Source organism: Narcine bancroftii, unplaced genomic scaffold, assembly GCF_036971445.1.
Source record: "Narcine bancroftii isolate sNarBan1 unplaced genomic scaffold, sNarBan1.hap1 Scaffold_183, whole genome shotgun sequence".
In the NCBI taxonomy this organism is placed as follows: domain Eukaryota; kingdom Metazoa; phylum Chordata; class Chondrichthyes; order Torpediniformes; family Narcinidae; genus Narcine; species Narcine bancroftii.
Genome location: NW_027211918.1, coordinates 121895 through 141820, shown reverse-complemented (window position 1 = coordinate 141820; position 19926 = coordinate 121895). Strand labels below are relative to the sequence as shown.

General features: G+C 44.7%; 1 gene segment (V, D, J or C); it reads left to right on the top strand.

Moving 5' to 3' along the window:
* The first annotated feature begins 11071 nt into the window (after positions 1-11071).
* On the top strand, positions 11072-19657 carry LOC138750592 (immunoglobulin heavy constant gamma 2-like). The segment is given in 4 exon segments: positions 11072-11894; positions 11983-12300; positions 18361-18503; positions 19110-19657. Coding segments are annotated over 4 exon segments (642 nt in total).
* The last annotated feature ends 269 nt before the right edge of the window (positions 19658-19926 follow it).

Sequence of the window (19926 nt, the reverse complement as noted above, 5' to 3'; positions counted from 1 at the left end):
ACCATGTGTATAAATGTGAAATAAAATAAAGGGACTCTTCAATGTCAGGACCTGTTAACATAGAACATCGAACAATTCCACACAGTACAGGTCCTTCAGCTCTCAATGTTGTGCCGACTCATGTATTCCTTCCAAAAAAAAGTTCTAAACCCTCCTTACCCCAGAACCTTCTATTTTCCTTTCATCCATGTCCTTGCCTTGAGAGTCTTTTAAATGTCCCTAATGTTTCAGTCTCTACCACCATCCCTGGCAAGGTGTTCCAGACATCCACAACTCTCTGTGTAAAAAACACTTGCCCTTTATGTCTCCCCTAAACTTCCCTCCCTTAATTTTGTACATATGTCCTCTGGGGTTTCCTGATCCTGTCCTGGGAAACGGGTGCTAGCTTTCCACCCAATCTCTGCCTCTCATAATTTTGTAGACCTCTATCAATTCTCCTCTCATCCTTCTACACCCCAAAGTCAAAAGTCCCAGCTCTGCTAACCTTGCCTCAAGAGAATTGTTTTCCAAACCAGAAAGCTGTTCCATTCCAATGGCACAGTTAAACTCACTGAAAGGAAAAGTACCTCTGAAACCCAGCAAGGAATTGAGGGCTTTGGGTAACTGGCAAAGTAGTGGAGTTGAGGTCAAAGTGGATCAGCCATGTTCAGGTTGACTGGCTGGGTGGACGTGAAGTGCTTGGTAGTTTACTCTTGCTCCTGTTTTCCATTGTTCTTCTCAGGAGAATGGAGATGGAGACGGAGAAAATTGCAAACAGAAGCAAAAATTGAAGTGGGAAGAAAATTGACTGAGAGAGAAATAGCGTGTGGAAGAATCAAAGAGGGAAAATAGAATGTGAGAGTAAAGCAGGATGAGGCTCACAGAGGGGGAACCTTCCCATGATTCACTGGGTTTATTCCCACTCTATGAGACCTCACTCCTCATTGTTATCCAGCACTAATCTTTTGTAGGTCTCATCATAACTTAGGAACATCAATGAACTTATTAAAGAGGCAATTAAAGTATCTGAGACAGGAATTTATTGAGAGGAGTTTTCTGAGGCGTTTGCAAATGTTTCTCATGAGAAACTGTTTGCCACATGTTGCAGCCTGAAGTCTGAGTGGCAGAAGGACAGGAGAAAGACTGAAGACACGATGGGTGGGAACTGAACCCAGCAGGAGATGATGATGTGCAGTGTCCTGTAATGACCTCAGTTGCTTCCGTAACCAATCATGGACATATTCATGACATGGCTGAAAGGATATAAAGGGTTACCAGCAGCAGAAGGTGATGGCATTGTAAGCCACGTGGACAACACACACACACACACACACACACACACACACACACACACAAATTTCGATAGGTGATCGTGTACAGGTATTTTCAGTTTTGTTCCCTTCTCTTCATTGTTGTGTATTTATTATAAAAAACAATAAAAATGATTGAAAGAGAGGGAGGAGCAATCCCCAGTCACACTCCCCCTATTCCTTGCCCATTTATTTGTGAACTCTGTTGGCTCACTGTCGCTCAGCCCACTGACCCACTGCAGGACCAGATCATTTTACTGGTCGGACTCCTGTTGGGAACTGGAAGCCCTCCTTCTCATCCAGAGCCTGGCGGGCAGGAGATAATGCGGATGGATGGGGGAGGGTGGCGAACCCTTTCACAAACCTGAACCTGCGGCAGGTTGGTGAGACTGAACACAGGGATCCAACTGGTGCTCTCTCTCCTCCTGTGCGTTTGGTTGAAACACTTGGCAGCAAAAGCAACAACTGTGTCATTTTCATTCCAATCAGTGAATTCAGTCAAGTGCAGAAATTGGCAAAGTGTTTGTTTAAATTCTGCCAAAAGGTGAATATAATTAGCCATTGGAATAGGATCAGCATTCTCTAACAATAAGGGGAATAGTCCCAACACTGCCAGGCTTTCTGATGGTGACCTTACCTGGGGCACTGGACACTGTGACTGTGTCTCGGTGTCACGACTGCAGGACAGGGCTGAACACCTTGCAATTCTTCATATCAGGGCACTGCTGATTGAAGCCACATTCTCAAATCATTGGCCAAACTGACTAATCTCTAATTACAGTAGGTAACAGTCCTCTATTTCTACAATAAATTTTGAAAGAAATTGACTTTGAAGTTGTTCAGGTTAATTTGGAAAGAAACAGAACTGTACTTATTTCGTGCTGAAAAAAGGGTTCTGAGAAGCAGCTCCTCTGCAGTGAAAATCGGCTCACTTGGAGTCAAAGATGTTGTTCCCTGTGTGACAGAATATATAGATAGTTTTTGGGAGATAAATTGGGAAAGGTTTGTTTGAGTAGGTCACATACAAACACTTTAAAACATATCTTATTTAAAATACTGGAGCTCTGCCATTTGCTAGACATGTCGGGGCCAACAGTCTTTGCAAGAGATTCAGAGAGTGCCCAAGAGACTTGACGAATAGATTGTTGTTTACAAAAATGCAACAAATGAAAGATCTTGTCGGTCGCCTTCTGTCTGGAAGAGAACTTACTGGTCTAAGTGGGTCATGTGGTTTTGCAAGCAGAGAGAGTAAAACAGACTTTCTCTCAGAAAGAGAGAGAGACAAAGATTACTTCTCCAGTATTACACCCAGCAACAGCAGCTGGGACTGGAACAGGACAAGCTTGCAAGCTTGTGGAAAACCCCATGTGAAAGATGGGTTGTAAGTGCTTGATTTAGCCTGGTCAAAGCCCTTGTGGTTCATACAAGAGGAGAGGACTGGCTCTCTAATGTTCCACTTGCAAGAAGAGAAAGGAAAAGGCACTCTGTGGTGACCTGAAAGAAAGACGTTATCATTTGGAGAACCCTGAAGGGGGCAAGTTTTGTCAGAGAGACAGTGAGGTGGCTGGGCATCTGGAGAAACCTGAAGGGGGTGTAGCCCATCGAATGACTCAAAGACTTGTTGACTTTATTAACAAGGCTTTTATTAACAAAAGACTGGAGCGTAGTACATTGAGGTCGACCAGTCCAGACTGACCTGGGTCTGGTTAGGAGCAGCCCTTTATGACCTGCCATTAGACGTGGCTCCGGCTCTCAGCCAATCACTATTACTATATGTAAATATATACATTGGTGATAGTATCCTGTATTATCATATTCACCCCTTCTTGTGGAACTGACCTCGGAGTGAATAAAAGAAAAAGTGGAAAGTATATCATGCAGTGTTCACGGGCTGTAACAGACGGGAGGCCTGATTGTTCACATGATCACCGGGATCGGGTTAGCTGGCAGAATATCATTGCTGGAGACCCCGGGTGTGGGTGCAGTTTCGCCTAGTACACAGACGTCGTTGGCTGAGGACTGGTCCAATCTGCTGCCGTTGTCATCTGCGAGGTGCTGCTTGTCCCACTGTCCCTGTATGTAACCTAGGGGAGGATTGAATGGAGGTTGGGGTTGGAACGTGACAATGTTAGACCTGGCTTGGGTCAGGTCCCTTATCCAAACCGTGTCCTCCCGCCCTTCCGGGTACTCGATATAGGCATAGTGCGGGTTCACATGTTACAGCGTTACCTGGTGGACTAGAGGGTTGTTTTCGAGTAGCGGACATGAGTTCTCAGCAGGACAGGTTCAGGAACCGTCAGCCATGCTGGTGCAGTTGTTCCCGGTTCCGACTTCCGCGGGAACGAGAATATACATTTGTGCGGAGTAGCGTTGGTGGTAGTGCATAACAGGGACCTGATGGAGTGTAGGGCATTTGGGAGGACATTCTGCCAGCGAGTAGTGGGGAGGCCTTTGGACCAGAGGGAAAGCGTGACTGCTTTCCAGACGGTGGCATTCTCCCATTCGACCTCTCCGTTACTATGTGGGTTGCAGCTCGTGGTCCTGCTCGATGCTCCAGGAGGTACTGCCTCAGCTCCGCACTCATAAACGCGGAACCCCCAGTCACTATGGATGTAACTGGAGTACCCGAAAATGGCGAAGATGCTGTGGAATGCATTTATGACTAGGGAGCCAATCACGTCTGGGCAGGGAATAGCGAACAGGAAGCAGGAGAACTCGTATCACTGTGAGAATGTAGGTGTTACGGTTCATCGACAGTAGGGGCCCTTTGAAGTCCACTCTGAGATGTTCGAAGATCTGGGTGGTTTGAATGACCTGGGTCTTCTCGGGCCAGAAGAAATTGGGCTTGCACTCAGTGCATACTGGGCAGGCTCGGGTCATGGAGCAGATCTCCTCGACCATATAAGGCAGGTTGTGGGCCTTTACAAAGTGGGCAGACCTGGTGACCTCTGGGAGACAGAGCTCCTCGTGGATCTATTCAGCCTGTCCAGTTGTACACTGGCACATGTCCCGTGGGAAAGGACGTCAGCGGGTCATTGAGTTTGCCAGGCCTGTGCTGAATGTCGTAGTTGAAGATAGAGAGTTTCATTCTCCATCTGGGAATCTTGTCATGTTTGATCTTACTCCGCTGCTGCCACTAAATATAAATGAGACTGCGCGTTGGTCGGTCAGGAGTGTAAAGCGCCTGCCAGCGAGGTAGTATCTCCAACAACATACGACCTCTCTGCTGGCCTGGGCCTCTTGCTCAACAGATTAGTGTTGGCTTTCTGGGCCTGCAGGGTCCTAGAAAAGAAGGTGACAGGCTTATCGGCCTAGTTTAAGGTGGCTGCCAATGCAAAGTCAGACGCATTGGTCTCCACCTGGAAGGATATGGATTTGTCTACTGCGAACAGAGTGACCACGGTGATATCCGACTTGATGCGGTCAAAAGACAGTCTGGCTTCCGCTGACAAGGGGAAGGAGGTGGACTTAATTAGGCCATGCCTTGTCAGGGTACTGTGGGACTCATTGAGCGTAATTAGAAAAAAAAACCCGGGCAGCATTTGAGTACCTTCTGGGTTTGGGGAGGTCCATGAGCCTTGATTTGAGTCAACAAGTCTTCGAGTCATTTGACGCGTTACGATTTTATTGACAAAAGACTGGAGCATAGTACATTGAGGTCGACCAGTCCAGAGCAGCCCTTTATGACCTGCCAGTAGGTGTGGCTCCGGCTCTCAGCCAATCACTTTCTGTAAAAATATAGAAAAATATACATTGGTGATTGTATCCTGTACTGTCACAGGGGATAAGTTTCATCAGCGAAACACCGAGGTGGCTGGCGTCCATCGTACAACAAATGTCTCTCTGAAAACCGACAAGAACCTCACCTTTCAAGCACCAAAGCCTGATGAACTTCATAAATGTTAAATTCTGTGCACAGTATAAGAATTGCCTGCAATCAGTGAACTTGGAGGAATGAGAAGTGAGATTGGACTGAGAACCAGAGAACTTACACACACATTACATACACGTGCGCTTAGAATTAGAAGGGGGTTAAGTTAGGTTAAGTAAGTCAATAGCGATAAGTTAAAGTTTTCTTCTATTTTCATGTTTCAAAATAATTAAAAGCAAGGTTTGTTCAAGTAATCATTTCTCTTGGTGAATATCTATTGCGATTGAAAGTGCAGTGCTGGCCATCTGAAAGGGGAAGCTGCAAGGGAGGTGCCTCGGAGCACACTCTGGCTCCTGTCCCTTCGGGGTGTGAGGGTTGGGGCGGCTGGCTGTCAGAGCTGGGGTGGTCTACAGGGTTTGGGGTGGGCAGCGCGATCTGTCAGCGCTGGGGTGGCCGGCGTGGGCTGTTGTCATTCTGATCCCACTTATGAAAGACAGATTAACTTGTTGCTTTCCAATGCAGACACCGAGCACCAAATGTTTGTTGAGAATCTGCCCACAGCCAAGTCAAACCTTCAGTGCTCTGAGAGGAATCAGACCGGCAGAGAGTTTGAACTAGCAGAGGCATTAGGAAAAATATATGGTACAGAAGAATTTACACATGAACCAGTTAGCAAAAGACATCATGGTGGCAAATAAAAACCCAGGGAGTTTATCAAAGAGAAATGCAAACACTAAATATAATGAATATCTAAAACAAAAAACAGTACAGCACAGAAATAGCCCATTTGGCCACAATGTGTGCACCAAACATTACCGTCCAATTAAACTAGCCCCATGTCGGTCCCCAGACTGATCCCACTGCTCTGCTCTCTCCCCATAGCCCCATGTCAGTCCCCAGACTGATCCCACTGCTCTGCTCTCTCCCCATAGCCACATGTTGGTCCCCACACTGATCCCACTGCTCTGCCCACACCGGCCGCCCCACAGTGTTGGGACTGATTAAGGGCTGTGGGGAGAGCACTCAAGGTTTGGCGTGGCTGTGGGCAGATTATCAACAAACATTTGGTGTTCGGTGCCTGCATTGGAAAGCAACAAATTAATCTGTCCCACATAAGTGGGATCAGTATAGGGACAGCCCATACTGGCAGGCCCAACCACTACAGCCCGCACCGGCCAATCCAACCACTAAAGCCCGCGCCGGCCTCCCCAACCACTACAGCCCTACAACCCCTACAGCCCGCGTTGGTCATCTCAACCCTGACTGACCGCGCCGGTCACCTCAACCCTGACTGACCGTGCTGGCTGCCCCAGCACTGACAGCCCATGCCCACTGCCCCTGCCCTGACGTCCTGTGCCAGCGGGCAGGGCAGCAGCGAGGGGAGCTGTCATGCGCTCACCAGCATATTGTCATCCCCTCAGCATTCGCTTTCAGGCGGCTGCATTCAGGTGCCGGGGGGACCTCAGTACTCCGGCGACTATCCCTCCTGGAGGAGGGTTACAAAGTTTGCCTCACATCCACCTCCTGTGCTTTCAAGTGGCCTCCTGACAGACACATATGGGCATAATATATGGCTTTACATAGGGGGATTTTGGCAACCTAAAAGTGCCTTTAGTCTCCAGTATGAGTCTTATTGTGATGGGGCGATGAATAACCATCAAGTAGCTGATTTAAATTTCAAATTTAAATTTAGAGATACAGCGCGATAAAAGGCCCTTTCAGCACCTGGACCTGTGCTGCTTGACTACACCCAATTGACCTACAATCTTTGGTACTTTTTTAAACTGTGGAAGGAAACCAGAGCACTGGGATGAAACCCACGCAGATACAGGGAGAACATACAAACTCCTTTTAGACCACGCGGGTTTTGAACCCTGGTCCCAATCTCTGCAGCTGTCAGAGCGTTACGCTAACTGTGCAACCCTGAAGTTCTTTGAGGATGTAATGAAAGCAATGGATCAAAGAGAATAGGTGGATGTTGGGGACTTGGGCTTCAAGAAGGCATTCAATAATGTGCCACAAAAAAGACACCCAGAGGATAAGGATGCTTGAAATTGGGGCGTAAGATATTAGGATGCATAGAGGATTGGTTTCCCGAAAGAAAACAGAAGATTCAGATAAATGGGTGTTATCTATTGGCAGATTGCAACACGGGTTGATACTGGGCCCATGATATGCAAGAATAATTTAAGTAAGGGACCGAGTGCTCTGTATCAAAGCCTGTTGATGACACAAAATTGAGATATAGAGGCACACAGCACAGAAACAGGCCATTTCGGTCACAAGCCCTTGGCACCCAATTTACACCCAATGAACCTACATCCCTGGTACATTACAAAGAGTGGGTAGAAACTGGAGCCTCAGGAAAAAACCATGCAGACATGAGCAGAACTTGCAAACTCCTTACAGACAGCCCAGGATTTTAACCCCGGTCTCAATCGCTGGCACTCTAAAGGCAATGCGCTAACTGCTACGCTAACCATGTCGCCCATATGTACAGGAGAAAATTGTGGAAAGGATGCAGAGTCTGAAGAGAGAGAGAGACTAGTCAATGAGTGGAAAAGGGTCTGTCAGGTGGGACAAAGTTGTAAAATCTGAGGTCATTCACAGTGGAAGAAAATAAAAGATCAGGTTATTTTTTTTAATGGTGAATATTTACCGTATGCTCTGATCCAGAGGGATTTGGCAGTGATTGTGAATGAATCACAAAGGTTAATTTGCAGTTGCAAGAGGTAATGAAGAAGGGAAATGGGATGATGCGGGCCTTCACTTCCGGAGGGACTGAATTGAAGAGAGGAAGGATCTGCTGTAGCTGAACAGGGTTCAGGTGAAGCTGCACCTGGAGTTTGAGTCTCTGTATATGAAAAAGACTATACTGGATTGGAAGCTGTGGTTCATCAGGTTGATTCCATCAAAGAAAGGTTCAGCCTGTAAGGGGAGATTGAGTTGCTGGGACTATACTCACTGGAATTAAGAAGAATGAGAGGGGATCTTACAGAAAGGTAAAATTATGAAAGGGATTGATCAGATGTGGCAGGAAATTTATTTCCTCTAGTAGGGGTAGTTCGGGGTAGTCAATTAAGATATAAGTGTGGATTAACTCCTTTTCTTTTAATATTCTATTTATAATTTTCTAAATTGAACAGTTATTGAGTTCAAGTTTTCTCGATCCCTTTCACGCCACCCCCACACTCCCCCCCCCCCACCCTGCTATACCCTCTCCACATTTAACACTTAACCAACCACAGTTACACACAACAATCAAGATGTTCACAACAAAGGCATGTGTTTGTCACGTCGTGGCAGCCACTGAGGATTAACTCCTTTTTGCAGAGAGAATTGTGTTCACTGGAATTAAGAAAAATGAGAGGGGATCTTTTCGAAATGTGCAAAATTGTCAAAGGGATAGATAACAGTGGCAGGAAAGTTTTTCTTCTGGCAGGTGAAATTCGAACAGGGAACATCTCATGAAGACTTGGGGGAATTGAAGAGAGAGAGATGATGAGGATCTGCTTTTCAGAGAGTGTAGCAAATCTGTGGAATTCCCTGTCCAAGGAAGATGTGGAGACCTACTCATTAGATATATTCTTTTTATGTTATTTTTATTGTTTTATCAGAAAAACAAAACAAATGTATAATAAATTGATCGCATGAGACTATTACACATTAAAGATTATAGCACATATTATGACAATAATATAAGCATATAACAATTTACAGTACGGAAACAGGCCATATTGGTCCTTCTAGTCTGCACCGATTTATGTGAAACTCCACTAGTTCCACCTATCTACTACCATGCCCGTAACCCTCCAATCCCCTCACATCCATGTACTCATTTAGCCTCCTCTTAAATGACAAAATTAACCCTGCAGCAACTACTTTTTCCGGTAGATCATTCCACTAAACCACCACTCTCTGAGTGAAGAAGCATCCTCTTATATTACTGTGGTGCGCTGATAGCCAGAATCAGACACACACAAAGGTAAAGACTGTACAACAGGCTTTAATCCACAAAGACTTCCACAGAGCCAGGCTGGCTCTAGCTGTAGCAACTCTGAGTGAGGCCTCGGGAGGCCGGCGCAGGCTTATATCCCGGAGGATGATTGACACCCGACTGGGTGGATCTTGATCCATTCAGGCCGACAGATTGATAGCCAGCCAGGTGTTGTCCTGTCCCCTCACACTTCTGCAGGTACAGAGGTTGCCCCTGCAGTAGGCCGGTGGTGTACCACCACAATTACTCCTAAAATTTTCCCCCTAACCCTTAACTTATAACCCCTTGTTCCCATCTCCCCTACCCTCAGGGGAAAGAGCCTATTCACATCTACTCTATCTATTCCCTTCATAACTTTCAAAAACTCGATCAAATCCCCTCTCAACCTTCTACGCTCCAACGAATAAAGTCCCAGTCTACTCAATCTTTCTCCGTATTCAAGATACTCCAATCCAGGCAACATTTTTGTAAACCTTCTTTGCACCCTTTCTACCTTATTTATATTTCTATAAATAATTCTATAAATTCCTAGAATTTGGCAACCAGAACTGAACACAATACTCCACACTTGGCCTCACCAATGCCTTAAACAGTCTGAACATCACCTCCCAGCTCCTATATGGAGCTATGCTATGCTACCATATGCTATGATTTATAAAGGCCAGCATACCAAAAGCCTTCTTCACTACCCTATCTACATGGGAATCCACCTTTAAGGAACGCTGAACCGTTATTCCAAGATCTCTCTGTTCCTCAGCATTCCTCAATCCCCTTCACTGCATGCGTCATCCTATTTTGGTTATTTTTCCCAAAATGAAGCAACTCAAACTTGTCTACATTAAACTCCATCTGCCACCTTTCAGCCCACCATTCCAAACAGTCCAAATAATTCTGTAGTCCATGGAAATCCTCCTCACTATCCACAACTCCACCTATTTCTGTATTGTCTGCATATTTATTCACCCAGTTTACCACCCTGTCATCCAAATCATTAATATAAATGACGAACAACAAAGGACCCAACACCGATTCCTGAGGCACACCGCTCGTCACTGGCCTCCATCCTGACAGACAGTTGTCCACCATTAATCTCTGGTGCCTATCTTCTAGCCACCGCTAAACCCATCTGTCTATCTCTATATTAGTCCCTAGCGATTGAACCTTCTTCACTAACCTTCCACGTGGAACTTAATCAAAAGCCTTACTACAATCCAAATACACCAGATCAACTGCTCTACCTTCATCAACCTTTCTGGTCACCTCTTCAAAAAATTCAACAAGATTTGTCAAACACGATTTTCCCCTGACAAACCGATATTGAGAGTCCCTGATCAATCCTTGCCCATCCAGATATTTATACATATTATCCCTAAGAATTCCTTCCATTAGTTTCTCCACCACCGATATCAAATGTACTAGCCTATAGTTGCTTGGCCTACACCTTGCGCCCTTTTTAATACTTGCTCTTAACTCCCAATCCAATATGAATTTGTACAAAGAGTTGCATAAAGAATAAAGAAAGAGAAAAAAGGGAAAGAAAAAAAATCGAACCTAATGACATCCAAGGTTGTAATTGATAATGAGGATCTGCTTTTCTGAGAGTGGAGAAAATCGGTGGAATTCCCTGCCCAAGGAAATTGTAGAGACCTGCTCATTAGATATATTCAAGACAGAGTTTTGCATTGTGGGGGAATCAAGGGGGTTATGGGGAACAGGCAGGTATGTGGAATTGATCCGACATGATCTTATTGGTTGAGGGTGCAGGTATCACAGGCCAAATAGTCGACCTTTGCTCCTGCTTCATACGTACACACCTGTCATCTGGTATGTCCAGGAATTAATTGGTGGCCAGAAATATTGTTAAAGATATTTGAAGCAGGTCACAAAAAGTTGCCACACTCCCACGCTACAGAAAATTGTAATATTCCAAGTACTGATTTGGTCAAACATACTGAGATGGCAAGAGGCATGGTCAAGGAAGATCTGAATGTCAGCACCAATGTTTTCATACCAGAAGAATCCCAGGTTCAGTCTGAACAGAGAGGAGAGGCCTCGCTGATTCAGTAGGCACAATGTCAATAAGTGGTCCACAGTCCCACAGAGGCACCAAGGCAAGATGAATTTGTGCAATGTTTCCTTTGGTCAGAAACTGCATCTCACATCCAGGTGAATGCACTTGTTGACCCTGCAGCAACTAAATGCCATTCAGTTTACAACTATCTCACTGTCCCTGTCAAAAGCCGACAGGTTCCCAAGGATATGAGTTCCTGGTGTTCAATTCCGTTTACTCAGTCAAGGCAGTCAGAAAAGATGGTTTCATTCTAATGTTCAGTTCACTGCAGATGCAGCTGTCATTCAAGTCTGGGCCGAAGTGGAGAAGCCCGCTGACACCAGACATAGTCCAGTTTGTAAGTTTTCTATTTCTCACCTGCAGAATTGTCCATCTTTTTACAAAATCCATCCACTGAAGAGATTTGGATCAACAAGAGCGCTACTCTGGTGTGCCTGGTTGTGGGTGCTGATCTGAGCCAGGTCCAAATATACTGGCAGGTGAGCGGAAGGGAGAAAATGAAAGGAAATGTGACCCAACAACCGAGAGAGGAAGGGACACAAAGCACAGTGATCAGCCAATTTCAGACCAGTGTGGAGGAGTGGTACAGTGGGGCAGTGTACACTTGTTCCACCCAAGGATCTTCTTCGTCCTCGCCAGTCTCAGCACAGACACAAAGTACCAAAGGTGGGCAAAAGATCAGTGATTAGATGGACAACATCTGTGACCTTGAGTAAAAATGTTGACGTCTCCTTTCTTTGCTCGTCTGTTCCAGTCGAGATCAAAGGGCCTGAGGTCCGTCTGCTGCCGCCAACACATGACGATACCAAGAGTAGGATCACGGCCACCCTCGAGTGTGTGGTCTCTGGATTCTACCCGGACCTCATAAATGTCACCTGGGAGAAAGACAGCTCCCTGATCTCCTCCAACACCCCCACTACACGGACTGCTTTGGAGCAGGTGGGCACTTTCAGTGCCAGCCACTTCCTGACAGTGAGGACAGATGAGTGGAAGAAAGGCTCAGTCTTCAGCTGTATAGTGTCTCATCCCCCCTCCAACACCAGTATCAGCCGGGAGGTGAAAAACATGCAAGGTACGGTTCTGGGATTCACCCTAATCTTAAACACCTTTCTCTATGCCACAAACTGGGGCCAAGTTAGTTCACTGAAAGATAGTTGTGGCATTGTTGTGCTTATGTGAGGGAGCTGATAACCTGAATGCATAGAACAGAAGCAAATATATTCATTGATACAATTTCACAGAAAAACATACAAAACCTACATTAAAACACAGGCCCTTCGGCCCACTAAATTGTGCCAATAATGTCCCTACCTGAGAAATGACCAGCCTTACCCATAGGACTTTTTTCAAAGCTCCATGTACCTTTCCAAAAGTCTCTTAAAAGACCCAATTGTATCTGCCTCCACCACATCTTGTCGAACACCTCAATAGCCCAACACAGAGGAGGGCAACGCTTGGTTATACTCAACAGCCTCTGGAGAATGGCTTCGACGCACAACTTGAAGGGACAGTGCAGGATTTTAAACTAGAAAGCAATAGCAGGATATGAGTTGCTGTGGGCAGTCGAAGTGAGGGTGAAACTGGGAAAGGAACAGAAGATTAACAGGTTCACTGATGACCTTTTGTAAAGTTCACATGCCTTTTGCACTCTTTCACCTTCAGTCACTCACCAAATTCATCAGTGTCTCTGATAGGCCTGGCAAGTCAGTCACTGGAGCAGAACAATAAATGCTGGTCCGATAAGCAACAGTCTCACCCGATGAAAGAAAGATGACATAATGGTGGCAAGATCAAGGTTTGGACACTAGTTTCTCAGGAACTTTGGGCAAGTCTGTCTGTCAGCACAACTGAAGGAAGAGGATGATGGCCACTTTGTGTGAGCTGCCCCTCAGTGATTTTGAGCAGTTCAGGGTAACCTGGGACGTGAAGACTTGGGCCGAAGAGGAACAGGGTCAAAGGTTTATTTGGCTGACTCACTGCAGATGGGTGGAGTCAGGCTGAGTACTTGTATTTGTTCAGGTTTTTGTCAACACTGGAGAAGAGGTCCATCACGAAGTTTCAACGCTTCAATGAAACTCAGTTGGAGTCGGTTTGCATTGGCGTGATGTACATCCATCCACAGGCATGCTGTCCTTTAGTATTAGAGTCCAGGAAATCCAGGTCATGATTGCACCACCAATTAATTCCATTGAGGAAAGAGAGGGTATCTCCAGAATGTCACTCTTCCTTGTATGGAGAACAGCATCTGATCACATGGTTCACAATTTGAGCAGCATTGTGAATGTAACATTCTGCAGAAGCCCTAATTCACTATTTGTTCTCAAGTGACTGCAGCTGAGAGACCAGTCCTGATCCAATTCACAGAGTTTCATGTTCTTTGTAAAAGGACAAACACAAGCAATGTTATGGTCCATTTGGAGATGAGATGTTATTTCTGGACTGGTGATTATTTCTGTAGAGAGTGGCCAAGATGGGAAATAAGAGTATTCCAGGAAATTATACTCCAGTAACATCCAATCTGTGGTGGGAACCTCACCAAACGAGACTTGAGGATAGTGTATATGTGCACATTTTGAGCATCATGGTCAGATCAACTTGGCTTTACGTGGTGTAGATCATGTCTTAATTATGTGAATGATATTTTTTGAAGAAGTAACAGAGATGGTCGATGAGGGTGGGGCACTGGATCTCGTCCTCATGAATTTCAATGAGGCATTTGAGAAGGTCCCTCACAATAGACTGATCCAGAAAGATAGGATGCATTAAATCGACAGTGAATGATAGTATGGATTCAGAAGTGTCTGGCCCCTTGAAAAGTGAAGGTGGTTGTGGAAGCCCGTCACCCATGGTGTTCCAGAGGGAAAGGTCTTGGGAATCCTTTTGTTTGTGGTATACATAAATGACCTGGATCAAAATGTACGTGTGTGGGTCAGTACATTTGGAGATGATTCTGTGGAGTTGTGGACAAAGAATATAACAGATGTAAATCAGTTACAGATATGGGCAGAGAAATGGCAGATGGAGTTTGATCCAGACAAATGTGAGTTTTTGAACTTTGGAAAGTCAGAAGTAAAGGTGACATATACAGTTCATGGCAGGACTCTTCAAAGCATGGATGTGCAAAGAGATCTGGGATCCACAGCTCCTTGAAAAGTACCGAAGGTGCTGAAGAAGGGGTGTGGTCTGCTTGTCTTCTTCTGGTGGGGCATTCAGTACCAAAGTGAGCAAGACATGTGGCTGCTATATAAGTCAGGTTGGAGTCACTTGGAGAACTGCATGCAAATAGAATCATGAATGGCATTGAGAATGTAGACTGTCATTGTCTTTTCCCAAAGCTAAACATGTAACACACAAGAGAACGTGTTTAACCTGAACAAGAGCAAGTTTTAGCAAGATCTTTCACTCAGACGGTGGTTGGTGCTTGGAACAGGGATAGTGGTGGAAGCTAAAACAGAGTAACATGTTAGAGCCTTCTGAACAGACTCAGGTACATGACGGAAGGGGTGAACAACTTTACTTTTAGATGTGGTGAGGGCACTCGTGATGTAAAAGTTCCCCAGCTTGTTGTAAGAATAAAACATTGCAGAAACAGGCCATTTCGGCCACAAGCCCTTGGCACACAATTTACACCAAATGAACCCTCATCTCTGGTTTCAAACAGTGGGAAGAAACTGGATCCCCCAGGAAAAATCCACGCAGACATGAGGAGAATATGAAAACTCCATACAGACAGCCCGGGATTTTAACTCCGGTCACAATCGCTGGCGCTGTAAAGGCATTGTGCTGATTGCTATGCTAACCATGTCGTCCATATATACAGGACAAAAATTGTGGAAAGAATGCAGAGTCTGAAGAGAAAGACAGACTAATGAGTGGAGAAGGGTCTGTCAAGTTGTAAAATCTGAGATCATTCACGGTGGAAGAAAATAATAGATCAGGTTATTTTTTTTAATGGTGAATATTTACCGTATTTTCTGATCCAGAGGGAGTTGGCAATGATTGTGAATGAATCACAAAGGTTAATTTGCAGATACAAGAGGTAATGAAGAAGGGAAATGGGATGTGGGCCTTCACTTCCGGAGGGATTGAATTGAAGAGAGGTAGGATCTGCTGGAGCTGAACAGGGTTCAGGTGAAGCTGCACCTGGAGTTTGAGTCTCCATATGTGAGAAGGAAGGATATACTGGATTGGAAGCAGTGGTTCATCAGGTTGATTCCAGCAAAGAAAGGTTCATCCTGTAAGGGGAGATTGAGTAGCTGGGAATATAGTCACTGGAATTAAGAAGAATGAGAGGTGTTAGGTAAAAACATCATGAGCTGGGAATGTAGAAGGAGTCACCCAGTGCTGGGCCGTAACAAGATGCAGTTGTGACCTTGTACTCTCAAGATAAGAGTGGGGATGACAAATTGATGTGCAGGAAACTAGCAGAGAAGGATAGCAACAGTTTATTCATTGGACAATGTCATGGTATGATAATTTACTAAGTACGTATTCTAAGGTATATAAAAAACACCACTTGCTGATAATGGCAGAATGCGCCTTCTCCAACTAACACTGTTAGTTGCAAGTGTTACAATCCGCCAATAAAGAACAAAGAACCTTGATTTTGACTCAGTCTGGTGTTTGACTCACTCATTCATGAACAAAGCAGACCTAACAGAGGGGATCATACAGAAAGGTAAAATTATGAAAGGGATAGATCAGATGTGGCAGGAAATTTATTTCCACTGATTGGGGGGGGCCCTAACCTCAAGATTCGGGAGAATGGTTTAAAGATAGAAGTGCTGATTAACTCTTTTCTTTAATATTCTATTTATAATTTTCTAGACTTAAACAATTATCCATCTTATCGATGTTAATGTTGACAATATCAACATTGATTACAGTTAAAAATTATCAATTCAATACAAGAATTTCTGAGGAGTTCAAGCTTTCTCGATCCCTTTCACACTCTCCCCCCCCCATCACCACCTTACCCCCTCCACATTTAATACTTAACCAACCACAGTTACACACAATATTCAAGATGTTCACAACAAAGGTATGAAACATCTATCTGTGTTTGTTACGTCGTGCCAGCCACTGAGGATTAACTCCCTTTTACAGAGAGGATTGTATTCACTGGTATTAAGAAAAATGAGAGGGGATCTTATAGAAATGTGCAAAATTCTAAAAGAGATAGATAACAGAGATAGATAAGTTCCTGCTCTGGCAGGAACAAGAAACATCTCATGAAGACTTGGGGGAATATATTTAGGAGAGAGATGATGAGGATCTGCTTTTCAGAGAGTTTCGAGAGTGGAATTCCCTGCCCAAGGAAGTTGTGAAGATCAACTCATAAGATATATTGTCTTTTTAAATTTATTTTTATTGTTTTGTCAGAAAAAACAAATATATAACAAATCCATTGCTTGAGACTATTTCACATTTGAGGTTAAAGCATATATTATGACAATAATACTTACTCTTAACTCCCAGTCCAATATGTATTTGTACAAAGAGTTGCATAAAAAGTAAAGAAAGAGAAAAAAAGGAAAGAAAAAATCAAACTCAATGCCATCCAAGGTTGTAATTGATAATCAGGATCTGCTTTTCCGAGAGCACAGAAAATCGGTGGAATTCTCTGCCCAAGGAAGTTGTAGAGACCTGCTCATTAGATATATTCAAGACAGAGTTTTGCATTGTGGGGGAATCAAGGGGGTTATGGGGAACAGGCAGGTATTTGGAACTAATTCCAGGTCCAGATCACCCATAATCTTGTTGAATAGTGAACAGGCTCAATTTCTTTATATCAGGAGGACAGGACAGCAAGGGGGAGGAGTTATGCTGTAGGTTAGAACACGTGTACAGTCCTGAGCAGTTTGGATACCACAACCAGGACAGGAAATTCCAGCTGGACAGACCTGGACCCTCACGGGTAAATTACAAGGTGAGATAGTTAAATGATGGTGTATTCTCTGAAATCTGGAAAGCTGAAGGAAGACACATTCAATGTTTTCAGGATGTTAAAGGAAAATGACAGAGATAATTAGAAGATATTATATTTTTTTGTTTCATTGATTTCGTGTATTTTTTATTGTTCTGTGCACCAAGATGCAGTTTAAAAACTGTTTTGCATGCTATCCAGGCATAGCAAAAGGTCGCCACTCTCTCGTTCCATTTATGGTTCCGGAATTCGCTGAAAACCATATGGTAAAAACAAAGTTAATGGAGTAATCATAATGAGTGTCCACTGGGATTCTGTCATTCAACAATACTGGCAAATCAAAATTTTGTTCAGCAGCGTCCTGCCTTTCTAGGAGCCGGCTCGTCATCGGCTGCTGGATGGGAAGTGATTCAAAGAGCCACTCGGTGTTATCAGTTATAGACCGAGTAAGCGCAGTTTCCAAAACCACAGTTACTGTCCTGGCTCTGTTACCCTCCCAGGTAATTTTGTAATTCAAGTCATTCAACAGGCTGTGTCTTCAGAATTCCATAAGCTTCCATGGTACTTCAGAAGCTGCACTTGTCATGAATGCAAACCTGCTTCCAGAAAGTACCTCCAGGGACCCCTGGAATATACCAATGAATTGTAGGTTGAAATAACAGAGAACAAACTCCTTTTCCTTTGAAATAGCTGCTTCTTCATGTGGAGAATGCCTGCCCTGCTTTTGGAGAAGATATTGTGCTTCATTCAGCAATGAGTGGGAACAGTGACTGGGCCAAAGTTCCACCTTGAACTTGCTCATGTTTTTTCATCGCTCTGAGGTTCAGAACTTTGTCTGAACAGAGAACTCCATCCTCCAAAAAAAGTGAATGTCAGTCCTGCAACTTTTTTCTCACTTTAATGCAATTCAGGTCTCACATTTGTCCCTCAGACATTTTGGAGGGAAGAGTTTTACAGACATGTTCACACCGTTTTACAAGGACGCAATCGATGCTAGATCCAAAGGTTATTTTCACACTGAGATTCTGGAATTTTTGCTGACCCAAGGTTTTAATGGTAAAGTCAGATAACACAATTGGTTCCAGATCATCCACAACCTCATGAAATGGCTCATGTCCTCTTGCTGTCTTCATTTTATTGAGACGTTGTTGGTCTTCATGAAACATATGTGGGAAACTAACTTTCCTGCTTTCTTGATCACTGCAGAAGCCTGCACTGAATTGATAGGAGAGGAAGGAAAGGAAGAACCAGGAGAGTTGGATGGAGATGACAACGTGCTTACAGTTGCTGCCTTCGCCATTCTGTTCATTATCAGTTTCCTCTACAGCACCTTTGTCACTGTGGTCAAGGTAACCAAATCACCAATATCAGAGATAACCCATGAAGCCCAGCTTCCATTTCTCACTACATTGTGTTCTCGGATTTTCGAATCCCAACTATAGCACAATCAACAGCGGATGCAGTCGGGGGGCCTGCACAACCCTGGGACATTACTGGGCTTTGACATAGCAAATGTGACAGAACGTTGCTGAGTGTTTGGGACAATGATCCTGGGCTCCAGCATTGAAATCAAACAAGAGTTGTGTTCATGTGAACAAGGAAGATCTCTGCTCCGAAAACCTGAGCCCGAGGGCAGATCTCACTTCAGACCCCAACTGGGCTTCAGACTGCTGCTCCTTTAGGGACCTCCTCAGAGAATGTTGAGAGACCACCTGTCCGCGAGGAACCATCTCCTAGAAGAAAAATAGACCATTTTCCCATGGGATCCATTATCTGCAAGTGTGACAGACCCCTTAACCAGGAGGGTCCTAGAAAAGGGGGGAACCACCCATCTCGGAGGGTCCGTCTCCTCGAATAAGGACAGTCCCCTTTATTTATTTTACCCATCCTTCCAGGTCATGGTCTGTGCTGCCTCTTACAAAACACAATATCTCACTTTTCTGTCCACATTCCAGGTACAGCAATGACCAACGAATACACGCACCACCTTCCGTCAGGAAATCCCGGTGAAGCTGCTGATGTTCCGAAATGGATTCTCCCTCTCATTCCCTCAGCAATCCTAGGCTACTGCACTGCAACGCTCATTTCAGGAAATAAACCTTTCTATGCACTGTGGATCCTGGAAAAGAATTGGGTTGGGAGAGGGAGGGAGGGACAGGAGGGGTCATAGCAGTGGGAAAATGTCAGGGTGTGTGACAGTGGATGGGTGGGGAGAGGCAGGCAGGTTTAATTTTTGGGAATGCAAGTGGGGCCAGTGACAATGAAGAGGGCAGAGGGAGAGGGTGTATTGATATTGTGGAGCAGGAAAGTGATCTGGGGACAGGAGAGGAGTTTGAAGCAACGTGGTGGAGGGTGGGTCAGTGCTTGGGGTCTTGGTATGTCGACTTTTGTAAATAAGTTGTTGTTGAAATCATTGCCTGTGGCTTATTTTTCAGTTTTTTGCTGGAGTGTATGTTTTGATTTAAAATCAGATATATTAAAAAATGGATGATTAAAGTGAAAAAAAAATACCTGTCCCATCTTAATTCCCTCACCACATCTGGGAGTTAGTTCACCTACCACCATTTCCAGCTAGCAAGTGGACACCCCCCAGAACAAATATCACAGAGATTTGCAGCTTGTAATGTTTGAATGTCGTCACATTCTCACTGCTCACATTCATAAGGGATTTCCCACAGTGGAAACATCGGGGCATTGCATCCCAAGAAGGACGCTGAGGAGAGCACGACAATGCATGGACAGCGTCAGGATTAATAGCAACCAAGAATAGAG